The following is a 14659-nucleotide window of genomic DNA, read 5'->3' as shown; positions in this document are numbered from 1 at the left end:
CCGCTTATCGAACGAAAATAATACGCCACTTACTTTAGAGTGACGCAATGGCTCCCAGGCACCACATTTTACTTGATGAAGTTGGCTGTTAAAGCAGCTTAACCCCACCTTAAGAACGGAACGGATCCTATTGACTATCCGTGCAAAGACGATGTAATTGTCATTTGTTCAATTACTTTCTCATTTTCATCTAAAAGCAACTAGTTACCCTGATGTCCCTTTAAGGATAGTGGAGATGCACGTGCATCCGAGGCCTTCGCGTATTAGTCCACAATGTATCTGGAAAGACTTTGACATTTAAAATAATAGGCCTAAAATGCTTTGCAAGTTTTTTTCCGACAGATCATTTGTCCTATAGGCCAATTATCTTCAACAGATGTTTATCCAAATAGCCTTCTACAGATAGGCCATATGTAAAATAAAAATAATAAAAATAGGCATCGAGAGCATTACCAAAGTGAGCTAAGCTTTTCAAGTCATATTATATTTACATCACTTTAATGTCTCTGTTCACTCTTCCATTTCACTCGTTCAACTGTCTAATTGTGTGGTTGCCATAAAAGTGTACTCTATGATGTATGGACTCAGGGAAAGAAACACAAACTAGAACAGTGTCTAAATCTGTCACATTTCCACAATCTTTAAACTGACACTTTGAGTCATTTGCAAGGTCTACACGCATTTTCCTTATATAAACTCATGCATATGGAGGACGTGTTTTAGATTTGGCGCAGTAAATGCACTTTCGGGAGTAATTGAATTCAGTAATTCATTTGTTATGCCTACCTGATCAAATGGAAATTCTGTCCTCGCGCACAAGGATTACTACTTCCGCTCTAACATCTCCCCTAATTGCCTAATAGCATTGCAGCGAGAATACTGCCTGCATTAAGACACTTTCACATTAGCTAGCGTGATTGGAAATGTGATGACAACACGATATCAACAAATTAAGGCTTCCGTCGCTTAAATGGCGCCGGAGCACCACTTGTACTCTCCCAGATTTTAATACCAACAATTACAGCCAATTTATGGCGGAATTAGCAAATACACCTGTCATCCCCCGCATCAGTGATCCGGGGGATGACTATGAAAAGATAGTAGGAGACAGACACCCTACTAGGTATTTAGGGAAACAACAGGTAGGAACTGTTGCACAAAAATAAAATGCTATTCAGATCAGTAAATGTTCGTTTTCTGTCGTATATTTGGGGATGCCAACTGCAATCCCACCTATTGAGGTCATTTAAACATGATAAAATATGCTACATGTAGAAAGTGAAACGTTATACAAATCACCTCCAGTTGTTAATCATTCGTGTTGCCTAATTGTGTAGCATATGCCTTGTTAAAAATGTTGATGTTGTTTATTTTTTTAAATACTGGTAATATGACAATATAAATAATAGTCTAACGGCCTAAAACAGTAGGATATATGTCTATAGTTTATATTCACTGGAAAGGGGACGAATGAAAGCAAGTTTGACTGAGGTGCAGGGGGGAAAGACTGCAGGGCTCCGGTGGGAAGGCTGTTTCAGCACCATGGCGAGCGACCCTCCCTCTCCGTCGTCACAATCATTAATCCATACACAACTAATTCCATTCTCCGCCCCACCGGCGTGCTATTGGCTGATTACATATCAGTTTTATAATTTGCCACAGTCGCTCCACTTGGATAAATAGTAATCTACCTCCCTCTGAATAAATAGTAGGCTAATCTACCTGGCACCACTCACTGGCTGCCACACAGACGACCATTCTAGCGTTTGAGACTGAGGAGACGGAGGCAAGAAGTTTAGTGCTTCTCTTCCTTGGTTTGTTAGGGTGCACAGAAAATCAACACCACACGGACTCAATTGTGAAGGTGTTTTCAGAGATATAAGATGAATCTAAACTACACGTCCCCGGTGCCTCAAATGCCAGCCCAGAGGTCAACGTCGTTCTTCATCGAAGATATTTTATTACACAAACCAAAGCCCCTGAGAGAGGTATTCCACTTGCCGTTCTCAAGCTCTCTGGCTTCCCGGATGCCTCTCCTAGAATATGGATACCCACTGATGCCCACTCCGATACTAGCGCCTCACCCGCACCATCATCTACACAAGCCGGACCATCACCAGTATTTCTTCACGTCTGGTAAGTAAGTAGGAAGGCACTGGATTGGTTCATGCATTCAATGAAGCGAAGGCAGTTACAGAGTGCAAGAACAGCTAAGACAACGTCGACATTTCATTAGGCCTATAATGATTTAATTCCAAAAGGATGTTATTTCATAATGTTGGTGCATGTATAATTTCCATTTTAGTAGTCTACCAATCCTAACAGCCTGACAAAACGATGGAGTGGGTCTTGGGCGTTTTGCAACAGGTACATTGGCCAATTCATGCGTAAAAGTTCGTGCAAAACGTTTTCGAATAAATCCAACTCAATCAGAAAAACAAATCATACTCCATTATATAATGTTGTGCTAAATATAACGAGGCCTAAAGTAATATTCTACAGTGTGAAGAAATTGCATGGAGTACATTGAATTTAACTTAACAATTAAACTGTTAATATAATTGCAAAAGTTGTGTTGCAATTTCAATGTTGAATGCCTTATATATTTCACAGGGATGCAAATGCCGGGGTTATTTCAGCATCATCCGGAGTTACCCGGCAAGCATTGCAGACGAAGGAAGGCGAGAACGGTCTTCTCGGATTCGCAACTATCTGGTCTGGAAAAGAGATTTGAGATACAACGGTACCTATCCACACCAGAACGAGTGGAGTTGGCAACAGCGTTAAGTCTCTCGGAAACCCAGGTAAAAACCTAAACTACATCACACTAATCATACCTTTCGGGATGGTCGCATTGTGCTGCAAAGCAAGTTTATGAAATATTCCACCTTTGTCACACAGGTGAAAACATGGTTTCAAAACAGAAGGATGAAGCATAAAAAGCAACTGAGGAAAACACAAGACGACCAGAAAAATCCGAATGACATAGATAGATCCATGGAGAACTCAAGTGAGAGTGAACTCAACGAAAAAAACACAGATGATGTAAACAGTGGAATCGACCCAGACTCATACATGTTAGAGGAAAATGAGGACGATGTTGATATCGAGGATGATATTTGCTCGCCAGAACGTTCACTATAGTGCAAGTGGCAAGTTGTTTTAAAAACAAATAGCCATAACCCAGTGTAAATGTCAATATTGAATCGTGTATTTTAGGCTACATATGAAATATATTGCTTTTTTAAACAAATCAATGACAATAATGCAAAGTATTATTTATTCGTATATGCGTAATATGTCACTCACTACACATTCCCTTTAGGCTGTCTATATTTATATTTTCCGTGGCTGTGTAAAATGCATCATGTCAAACAATTGTACATAGGCCTACAAAATATAATCTGAAGCCATGTTCATTATTAGGATATGATTATCATTATTTTTAATATCATTTTCGAATCAAACCAAAAACAGTCATTTTCATCTTAAGATAGTTTTTTGGTGAATGTTTGAAGCCACCAGTTATGCAGACGACTTACGTTTACCCATGCAGGACCAGTTGATTATTTTGGGAGACAATCTGTGAGAAAATACATTTGTATGTTCCTACGTTGATAAACAAAAACAACTTAGCTCTTAATTTCAGCATGTCACATTTTTACCCTTTTTTTTGCACTTTCGTTCTGGTAATCGAAGTATGTTGCAGCATATGCCCTTTGGAGTGTTATTGCTTTACTATTAAAACGTGCATGATAAACATAACTAATTGTTTAGCCTGTACCATTTATCATGTACATTTACCGGTTTATTATTAGGGATTGCAGTTGCATTTTCCTATAAACTTGGATGAACTGACCAATGTTTCAATTTAATGCCATTAATACTTTAGTATTAGTTAGCTATTAGTCAATAAGTCAATCTTTACAGGACACTAGAGATTTAACTATTTGAATAGAATATTTGTATTTCATTGAAATAGTTTCTTGGAATACCTATCCATAACTCATTATATTTCGGAAGTATGCCTAACCCTACTTTTGAAAAACAATTATAGCCAATGATTATTTCCTGGCAGTCCGATTCTACGACCTCTTTGTACTTTAATAATATTTCGAATAATGATCATTAATTAATAATACCTACGAATTATGGTTATAAGAATATTTTTAAGTAGCCTATTATTTTGCATAGGCCTTTCGACATTCACATAGCCAACCTTAGGCTTACAGGAAATTCCCCGGCCGTATCTTGAGGGGTCAGTTGTAATAGCGTTTTACTAAAATAACCCACCTGCTTGAAGAATCAGGGCCTCGTTTCCCAGTTTCGGTGTAATTTAAGAATTGCGATGATCGTAGGCTACCCAATGCATCGTTATTTACGAGCCAAACAGTTTTTCCCAAACATGCACATAGAGAAGCCGTTCGCTAAGTGCGTCATTAGACCATGTGTCGATATTGATAGGCTCGAAAGAAAAGTAGCGCTGCTCTCAGATCAGCTTTCTCCATTCAAATCTACCTTAACATTAGAATTATTCAAAATTACCGACGAAGGATCAGCTCCTAGAGAAATATTACCACCTGTTGCTGCAAATATTGAGGCGGCTAATTATGCTTACCCAATACTAATGCACTAACTAACAGATTGGCATATCACTGTGCACATCTTGTCACACGTCATGAACCGTATTGAAGCTACAATTACAGACAGTAGCCTATTGACAAAATGTAACTCAATATGATTGAAATAGGCACATGTAGCCTATTTATCGTTTAACGAAGTCATGTCGGTTTTTATTTGAAGCATCGTTTAATCTTTCACTTTTTTGTAACAAGTGCAAACACTGTGAGCTTTGTAATTGTAGTCAACTTCGTTCTGAGGTTATTGCGGTCAGTCAGACAGATATAATAATCTTGATTCGATGTTTAGCGGAGATCTTCTGTGGATAAAGTGATGCAGAAGGGCAAAGCAGCATCTAACGATGCACTTTGGCTGCTCTACGAATAATCTGGATCACTCATAGATGTGTGAAGGTTTTTAATTAAGAATCACGTTACTAACAAAGGCTGTGTTAAACAGCTCGGCTACTAAAGATACATCGGAGGATCTTAACGCTACGAAGGCTCTGGGAAACGAGGCCATGGACCAGAACCACTACTACTACAGGAGTCACTTAGCAGTGGAGGAGATGTTAATCGGAGGCTATGTGTTAAATGTGTTCATGCTGTGGTAGACGCCTTGGTAGCTGGGACCCCGCTGTGGAATCAAATATATATTTCATCATACAATAACAAATAGTTGTTGCATGTAAACGTAGAGCGGTAGCTATTCATAAACATTGTCATGATTTTTATTGAACTTGAGTTAGGCTATTATTGGTTACTGCTAGACCTACTGGATCACCACATGTCTTGAAAGGAGCAGTAAGAGAAGACGCGCACAAAAGGCTGACGAGGCACACCAGCACCAGTGAGGGGATTCGAATAATCTGTCCCGGGCGCCCGGGTAGGCGTGTTTTGCACCGGATGAAAGTTGATTGCTTTCGTTTCGGAACGGGCTGCATCTCTGGCGTGAACAAAGTGCCCCCTTCAAAGCCCACGGCGTAATCGGATCAAAACAAAAGTGACGTAAATTAAGCACAATGATTCATGAATAGGATTCTGTGTTTTCACATGCGAAAGTAATTGATTTTGATAAAAAACGCTTTATCTGTCTTCCCAACGAAAACTAATCAGAAAATGAAAACAATCGTGTTATGGGAAAGAGACGATATGGGACGATACACAATACTGCCTTGTTGACAACATGATCAAGCTGTGCAGATTACTTTTCGATTTGGGAAAGGTGCTCCTCGCTCACAGGTTTTGCCCGTTCACGTCAAGGGCCATAGACCGATGCCCAGCGGCTCAGCATAATATAATTCGCCCACTGACTCAAGCAGCCAGCTCAAGAAAACATGGGTCTGTCACAAAAAACATTGCGCTCAATGTAAGCTCATTTGGGACATTTGGAAATTGGAATGCTAAGCTAAATGGAGACATTTGGACAGATATTTAACTCAAATAATGTGTGCACAATGTTGGTGAAATTACAAGTAAACCAACCATTGGTCTTTGCCTCTCCATGGTAGAATATGAATTGAGGCCACCCGCTCCAAACAAACAACATTTGACACCCAAGTCAGCTGATTTGTTCAGAGAATTGTATTAACATTTGAGGAATGTTGTAAAACAATTATTTTCTGGAAGTAAGGAAAGATTTCAGGATAAAAGCAAGTAATTCAGCAGCCTACAGTCCTGGAATTTTGTCAGCTCTTGCACACCACTGCCACACTTGAAAACAATATGCATTGATTAATGAAATCTTAGTGTGGCCCATTAGGTCGATTTGATATTTTTGTATTATTAAAACTCTATATATAATTGATGGCTTGTGTTTTAAATGCTCAAGAGTGCAGTAAATGTGTACATTTTTTCTGTTTGCAAAATATATTGTTCACAACAAGCTGTTATGTTACTAACTACTCTGCCCCTCAGTGACTCTGCCAGCAACAGCAGCTCCACGAGCACATAGGCTGTGCGAACATTGCTTGGATTGTTTTGCCGGATTTCATTGCATAAAATGTAACAGTCAAAGTAAATGGACTGTCCTTGGTCATTCACATGTGCGCTCATTCAGAACTTATGGGTCTGATCTAGTCTCCCTCCCAAAGAGTCTCTAGAGCCAGATGGCTTACTTCTGCACGTGAGGCTAGATCTGCGCTATCAGGTACCGATGGCGCGAAAGCAAAAAGCAAGTTGTAATTAACTTGTAAATAAACGATTATAACAGTCATTTAAGCCTGTCATAACAGTCATCTACATCCAACAAGAGCCAAAGGACAGAGGGATACACTAGCTTGAACCTTCTCATCGCGGATCTGGTAGGACAGAAAGCATGAATGTGGCTGGTAAATTTGATGGTTTCCCCCGTGGTGTTCATTAGGTTACATTGTACTGTAGGTGGCAGGGTGACATGTTGTGTGGACTAAAACAGCATAAAACCGTGTGTATCACAAAGCATAATCAAATCAATTAGCCAGCTACAATCAGTTTGAGAAATATTGAGAAATAGTTTGGTCGATTTTTTGGGGGTCAAATTAACCAGTCATATAACTGATAAACAGTCTATCTAAACTAATATCTGTCTAACTCGTAAATATTAAGCTATTTCAGAATGAAAGTTAACTGGCTAGCACATCATGCTTTGTGACTTTATATTAGCTACCTATCCCCAGTTAGATCATGTGTTTTCACTTATTGCATCTGCATGCTTTGTAGCGTTCTCCCTGGTGCACTCTTTCCTTTGTGAGCTGGCTGCTCATTCTAAATGTTATAATCAATCTGTCCCAAACAGTGGCAGCATGTGTAGGGGGGGGTCATTCTGTTTTTGACATGCACAAGTTCATTCATTGCATTTATGCTGTTGTTCAAATGCATCTAATTCTGTCATGCATCCCTTTCTGACCCCCACCTTGATCATTTTCATTTAAAACAATCGCAGTAAGGTACTTAACTGTTACCCAGAAGATACTCACCTTAGATAATACTCACCAATAGCATGCAGACACTACCCTTTAGGCCTACAGGTGAGTAAACATAGAAATATAATGATTTACATTTGAGTAACTACGCCAATTTCTTCATCTATGGCAATGAGTGCTACATTTTTCTTTAGGTATCACCTCTAGTAGAAACATACTTTCTTATCCATTTTCTTTTCAGACAATTTGCCTTTTAACCCAAACCCCAGAGAAGCACAAACACCTACACCAAGGAGTTGCATGCCAGGTTCTGCCCCTGGAGCAGATTATGGGTTAGGTGCTTTGCTCAAGTGTGCAAAGGCTTTCCGCATGCCACTTGTCACAAGATTTTCCTATCAGACTTGGGAATTGAACTGGTGACCCTCCGGTTGCTGCACCGCCTCTCTAACCTCTAGATGACCTGGCACACCCAAAGTAGTAGTGTAACAAGAGTGAGTGGGTGGATTCCAATCCATAGAGGTCATCCCTGAGACCACATTGGTTTGATCAGAACGTAATGGAACTTCAATGGTCATCGTTCATAGCTCAATTAGTGAACTGTGATCATCTATAGCAGGCATGGGCAACTTTGATGGCCACAAAAATCTGAACTCATCATGAGGGGCCGCAGTGTCTAGCGGGTCTGTGTACCCACATCTATACCCACACTTGCAGTCAGAGCTGGCCTTAGCCTTCTGGGCTTTAGCCTTGAAAAGCATGCACATGTGTACACACCATACCCACACACACACGTACTCACTCACACGCACACAGGCCAAAATCATCAATACCAGCTATTATTTAATTTATTCAGTCATTTAAATGTGCACCAGGAGGCAGCTCCCCATCAATTTAGAAGGTTTACATTAACAGGCTCATCCAAACAGGATACACAGCACTCTCCCGCCCTTTGAAAAGCAAATCATGTCATTTTCAAAACGTGATGCAGATTTACTGAGAAAATAAAAAGCGTTGAAGAGAATAGGCTGTGCGGAAGGTGATCAATTAAAAGATTAAGCGTTTTGCAACACATGGATGCATCTGCATTTGGGCCTAATAGTGGGGCCATCAGCTCATTTTCAGGGGCCTGCCGCCTACTTAGGCGCTGTCCTCACATCAAAGCGTGCGCGTCTGCCCCGGCTATTCCAATCGGCAGAAAGGGATGCTAATTTAGTCCCCTTCATGTGTGGTGGTGAGAGACTCCTTCAATTAACTGGATTTGTATGGCAAAAGAGGGGTGGGGGGAAAGATGCAAAGAGAGTTGGTCTGGATAGGCAGTGTTTCTCATTAATTCAAAAGGTCCGGTATTTATTATTACCCCCACGCATCTGAGGCTTAAACACTAAAAACACAGTGCATCAAAGACGCCATGATGGGTTAAATAGAGACTATAATCAAATTAAAATATTACATAGGAGTAAATATCTCTTTTATAATGATCTGACGGTTCTATTAAAGAAATGGGGGGTGCTTGAGATTTGTTTTATTGGTGGGAAAATTATCACTAGTTTACGGAGCCCTAATCAGGTGGGCTTCAAAGGGTCATCTTTGTTTGACTCATTTGTATCTGGAAGTAGAGACTGGGGGATACAGGGAGAAAATAATCAGGCACAGAACAAAAAGAGCAGATTATTTCAGATTAACAGTAGGAACCAGGTGCGTGAGAGGGTGAAAGGGGGCAAATTGGAAATGTGGATAAAATGCCAACGTGTGAATTACCGACTAGTACCCCCCAAAAATGAGACAATATAGCCCGCAGTACCAAAGGCTTTCCGATTTAATGATGTATTGTTGAATTTACAAAGGATGTTTCAATGTCGAGTGCTATCAAAACTATAAAAAAAAGAGAAAAGGCGGAGAGCACTATGTTTTTAGTGTTTCCATAAGTGTCCTTTGTCATTATGACAACAATTTGACCATTAGATCTCTACCAATGGTCTAGCCATGGTCTCTGTACTCAGTTGCCGATTCCTTGTCATAAAACAACATACACACAGCTTTAGAAGGTGTACATGTTCTCTCAGATTGTATATAGTATTGTACTATTAACACTGTATGTGTAGTATTGTACAACAACAAACCATATGTGTTATGCCTGAATTGACTTGAGCAGCTGTATTAAACATTTTCAGGTCATGTGCACTCAAATCATGACTCATGAGCAATTGTAAGGAATATTAGCAGAGAGATATTCAAGCAATTGTGGAATCATTGTCAATAGCAAGAGCATTATTTATCTGAAATGTGTACAAACATTTGCATATTATTCAAACTTCAATAAGGTATATTAATATATAGTCCATATACTGCCTTTCCCCAAAAGTTAAATGGCCATGTCAGCTGTAAGGGGAAACCTGTTGTTGCGTGACTCTAGTGTGTTGTAAAGTAACTGGGCCGGTGTAGTGTCAGATGGTGTGCACCACCTTGAAGTGGGCCATGGTCTGTATCTCCTGCCCCTGCCGTTTCCTCAGGGCCTCCAGTGTGGCCAGCTGGGATATGTCGAAGCCCTCCAGGAGGTGAGTGTGGCCCCTGGGGCCCTCCTGGGCCCACTCTGGCTCTCTGGTCTTGGTCTGCTGAGGCAGGGGCGCCACCTTGGGCCGCAGGATGCACCTGGCATACTCCAGGGCCTGAAACACAATGGAAATAAAGGTAACATTTGATTTAGCACTGACAGGTATAATGACGATGCAGTATAATACCATTATAATTGATTGTAAGACTGTATGGTGCTCTTATAATTTCCTATATCAGGCCTATTGTCTAAATAACAGCCACCTTGAGTCAATTGAACATTTGCTATAAAGACTTAAGATGACATAAAAGCTCATGCTTATAACAAGTAATAAAGCATTATACCTGTAGGCTTTAAGTAAAGTGTTACAGAAGAATAGTTTGGAGATGGAGGGGGAGGGAAAGGTACACCTGCAAGAGCTGATAAACAACTAGGCTTTCATATGGCTGAGTGAACTTGGCGATTGAACTTTGTGACAGAATGTTTCTGTAATCGTTCTCAGACTCGCAATCTCAGTGCATGGGGATTTAATTGTTATAGGTGCCAGTCAAAAGTTTGGACACACCTACTCATTCCAGGGTTTTTGTTTATTTTCAATACTTTTTTACATTGTAGAATAATAGTGAAGACATCAAAACTATGAAATAACACATGGAATCATGGAGTCAAACAAATGAAAATATATTTTATATTTGAGATTCTTCAAAGTAGCCACCCGTTGCCTTGACAGCTTTTCACAATCTTGGCATTCTCTCAACCAGCTTCATGAGGTAGTCCCCTGGAATGCATTCCAATTAGCAGGTGTGCCTTGTTAATTTGTGGAATTTCTTTCTTTCTTAATGTGTTTGAGCCAATCAGTTGTGTTATGACAAAGTACGGATGGTTTACAGAAAATAGCCCTATTTGGTAAAATACTAAGTCCATATTATTGCAAGAACACTTCAAATAAGCAAAGAGAAACGACAATCCATCATTACTCAAGACATGAAGGTAATTTAATACGGAACATTTCAAGAACTTTGAAAGTTTCTTCAAGTGCAGTCGCAAAAACCATCAAGCGCTATGATGAAACTGGCTCTCATGAGGACTGCTACAGGAAAGGAAGACCCAGAGTTACCTCTGCTGCAAAGGATAAGTTCGTTAGAGTTAACTGCACCTCAGATTGCAGCCCAAATAAATGCTTCAAGTAACATACACATCACAACATCAACTGTTCAGAGGAGACTGAATGAATCAGGCCTTCATGGTCGAATTACTGCAGAGAAACTACTACTAAAGGACACCAATAAGAATATTTTTATTTAACTAGGCAAGTCAGTTAAGAACAAATTCTTATTTACAATGATAGCCTACCGGAGAACAGTGGGTTAACTGCGTTGTTCAGATTTTTACCTTGTCATCTCTCGGATGATCTCCGCATGAATGGTTCCCACCTTGAAGCATGGAGGGGGTGTTATGGTGTGGGGGTGCTTTGCTGGTGAAAAAAAATGTCAGTGATTTATTTAGATTTCAAGGCACACTTAACCAGCATAGCTACCACAGCATTCTGCCGCGATAAGAAATCCCATCTAGTTTGCGCTTAGTGGGACTACAATTTGTTTTTTCAACAGGACACTGACCCCAAAACACCTCCAGGCTGTGTAAGGGCTATTTGACCAAGCAGAGTGATGGAGTGCTGCAACAGATGACCTGGCCTCAACAATCACCCAACCTCAACTGAATTGAGATGGTTTGGGATGAGTTGGACCGCAGAATGAAGAAAAAGCAGCTAACAAGTGCTCAGCATATGTGGGAACTCCTTCAGGACTGTTGAAAAAAGCATTCCTCATGAAGCTGGTTGAGAGAATGTCAAGAGTGTGCAAAGCTCTCATCAAGGCAAAGAGTGGCTACTTTGAAGAATCTCAAATATAAAACATATTTTGATTTGTAACCTCTAAGGGACCGGTGTCCCTAATCCGGGACGGTTGTTGCTCAATACGCGATAATGCGACTAGAATGACAATTCAGACAATTCCAGGACATAGACATAACGTATATGGGCAAAACGCTCCCGAGGGGCGCAGCATTCCAAGGCAATGCATCTCAGTGCTAGAGGCGTCACTACAGGCCCTGGTTCAATTCCAGGCTGTACCACAACTGGAATCACAATTGGACCAGCATCGTCCGGGTTAGGGTAGGTTGTCATTGTAAATAAGAATTTGTTCTTAACTAACTTGCCTAGTAAAATAAAAAACAAAAGCTTAAATTCATGTTAATCTAACTGCAGTGTCCAATTTACAGTAGCTGTTACAAAAAAAATACCATGCTATTGTTTGAGTGCACAACAACGAAACGCTTTTATCACGGCAACTGGTTTGCTACATTTACCTCTGAAGCTAAATAATGTACTTACATTCAGTAATCTTGCTCTGATTTGTCATCCTGAGGTCCCAGAGATAAAATGTAGCATAGTTTTGTTTGAAAAAAATCTAGTTTAAATTCAAATGTTGGAACTGGGTTCTACAGTTTGACCCCACTGCTGGCTCCACCCGCCCCCGCCATCTAGATGTGTGGAGGTTAGTGTCTTTCCTGTAGGAAAGCTAATGATCCATCACGTATGACATTTCTGGAGGTGTAAACGTACATTTTTTATTACCATAGCATTTTTGTATGTTCTCTATAGTTGGGCTCCTAAGTGGCGCAGCAGTCTAAGGTAATGCATCTCAGTGCTAGAGGCGTCACTACAGACTCTGGTTTGATTCCAGGCTGTATCACAACTAGTCGTGATTGGGAGTCCCATAGGGCGGTACACAATTGGCCCAGCGTCATCCGGGTTAGGGTTTGGCCGGGGTAGGCCGTCATTATAAATAATATTTTGTTCTTAACTGACTTGCCTAGTTACATTTTTTATATTTTTTTGTACTTGAAAATGTATAAATTGACCAATTTCTCACATTTGGGCAAACTCCTGGCAGACTTGATACAAAATGTCGTGTAGTGTTGTAATTCTTCACTGGATTAGTATGAAACTTTGCACACACACTGCTGCCATCTTGTGGACAACATCTAAATTACACCTAAAATCCTATCTGAATGTATGGCCTTTCTCTTGCATTTCAAAGATGATTTTTGTTGTTGAAAAAGCATGTTTATTTGTTTGTATTATCTTTTACAATATCTAATGTATTTTATTCTCCTACATTAATTTTACATTTCCACAAACTTCAAAGTGTTTCCTTTCAAGTGGTATCAATAATATGTATATACATGCTTCAGGTCCTGAGCTACAGGCAGTTAGATTTGGGTATGTCATTTTAGGTGAACATTTTAAAAAAGGGGGCCAATCATTAAGAGTAATGTTGGTTACTACATGATTCCATATGTGTTATTTCATAGTTTTGATGTCTTCACTATTATTCCATAATGTATAAAAAAATAATTAAAAAATAAAGAAAAACCCTTGAATGAGCAGGTGTGTCCAAACTTTTGACTGGTACTGTAAATAACTAAGAGTGGGGACTGGAGTTGCAATACACTGAAGCTGACAGATGATGATGATGGGACAAATTGACTGAGGAAACCGGGATGAGATGGATGAACTTGTTATGAAGCAATGTACTCTCTCTTTCTGTTTGTTTTTTCTTTCTTTAACTCTCTCTCTCTGTTTGTCTCTGTCTCTTCACCTCTAAGTCATTTTCTCTCTCACCCCCACTCTCTCTCTCCCGAAGTCTCTCTCTGTCTTTCTAATTCTCTCTCTGTCTATCTGATTCTCTGTCTGTCTGTCTGTCTGTCTGTCTGTCTGTCTGTCTGTCTGTCTGTCTGTCTGTCTGTCTGTCTGTCTGTCTGTCTGTCTGTCTGTCTGTCTGTCTGTCTGTCTGTCTGTCTGTCTGTCTGTCTGTCTGTCTGTCTGTCTGTCTGTCTGTCTGTCTGTCTGCCTGCTGTCTGCCTGCCTGCCTGCTGTCTGCCTGTCTGTCTGCCTGCCTGCCTGCCTGCCTGTCTGTCTGTCTGTCTGTCTGTCTGTCTGTCTGTCTGTCTGTCTGTCTGTCTGTCTGTCTGTCTGTCTGTCTGTCTGTCTGTCGGTCTCTGATTGTCTGTCGGTCTCTGATTCTCTCTCGGTCTCTCTCTCTGTTACCTTCCTTCTGGGAACCATGTTGTCCTTGTTGTCACTGCCCAATGGGTTCTTGGCGTCCGGCAAAAGGTAATCCTACTTATCTTCTTGTTCTGCTCACGGATCACATTTGAATACAGCTTCTGTCGTCTCATTTTCTTGTCCTGGGCCATGTTGTGAAAGAACAGAGAGCGAGAGCAGAGGGGGAGATTACAAAAGAGTGGGTTTAATTAACTGAGCCATTTCTCCCTTAAGGCCTTATTCTCTTTGTGTATACCTTGGCGGAGCCTCTCCACACCGCCCGACAAAACCAAATACAACAAACCATTCAGCGGACCTATCAACATTTACACATATCATTCACTAATAGGGCCGGCCCTAGAGACAGAGGCAGCCTCAATCTAGTCCAAATTGGCCATACATGCTCACTTTTTACTCTCAGGGATTAACAAAAGATACATCAGACCCCAAATACCACTCAACCTTCCAGGGATACTCT

General features: G+C 40.5%; 2 protein-coding genes across 2 annotated transcripts; one reads left to right on the top strand and one right to left on the bottom strand.

Moving 5' to 3' along the window:
* Positions 1 to 1736: 1736 nt before the first annotated feature.
* On the top strand, positions 1737 to 4038 carry LOC124000901 (brain-specific homeobox protein homolog). Its single transcript, XM_046307585.1, has 3 exons — positions 1737 to 2136; positions 2614 to 2804; positions 2902 to 4038. The coding sequence occupies exons 1-3, from the start codon at positions 1884 to 1886 to the stop codon at positions 3142 to 3144; spliced, it is 687 nt and encodes a 228-aa protein (XP_046163541.1). The 5' UTR covers positions 1737 to 1883; the 3' UTR covers positions 3145 to 4038.
* A 5531-nt stretch (positions 4039 to 9569) lies between these two features.
* LOC124000219 (jhy protein homolog) lies at positions 9570 to 14340 on the bottom strand. Its single transcript, XM_046306431.1, has 2 exons — positions 14185 to 14340; positions 9570 to 10188 (listed from the first exon to the last, which is right to left on the bottom strand). The coding sequence occupies exons 1-2, from the start codon at positions 14200 to 14202 to the stop codon at positions 9967 to 9969; spliced, it is 240 nt and encodes a 79-aa protein (XP_046162387.1). The 5' UTR covers positions 14203 to 14340; the 3' UTR covers positions 9570 to 9966.
* Between the last annotated feature and the right edge of the window lie 319 nt (positions 14341 to 14659).

Source organism: Oncorhynchus gorbuscha, linkage group LG16 (genome assembly GCF_021184085.1).
Source record: "Oncorhynchus gorbuscha isolate QuinsamMale2020 ecotype Even-year linkage group LG16, OgorEven_v1.0, whole genome shotgun sequence".
Classification (NCBI taxonomy): domain Eukaryota; kingdom Metazoa; phylum Chordata; class Actinopteri; order Salmoniformes; family Salmonidae; genus Oncorhynchus; species Oncorhynchus gorbuscha.
The sequence above is the reverse complement of the archived record's forward strand: the minus strand, read 5'-3'. Positions and strand labels throughout refer to the sequence as shown.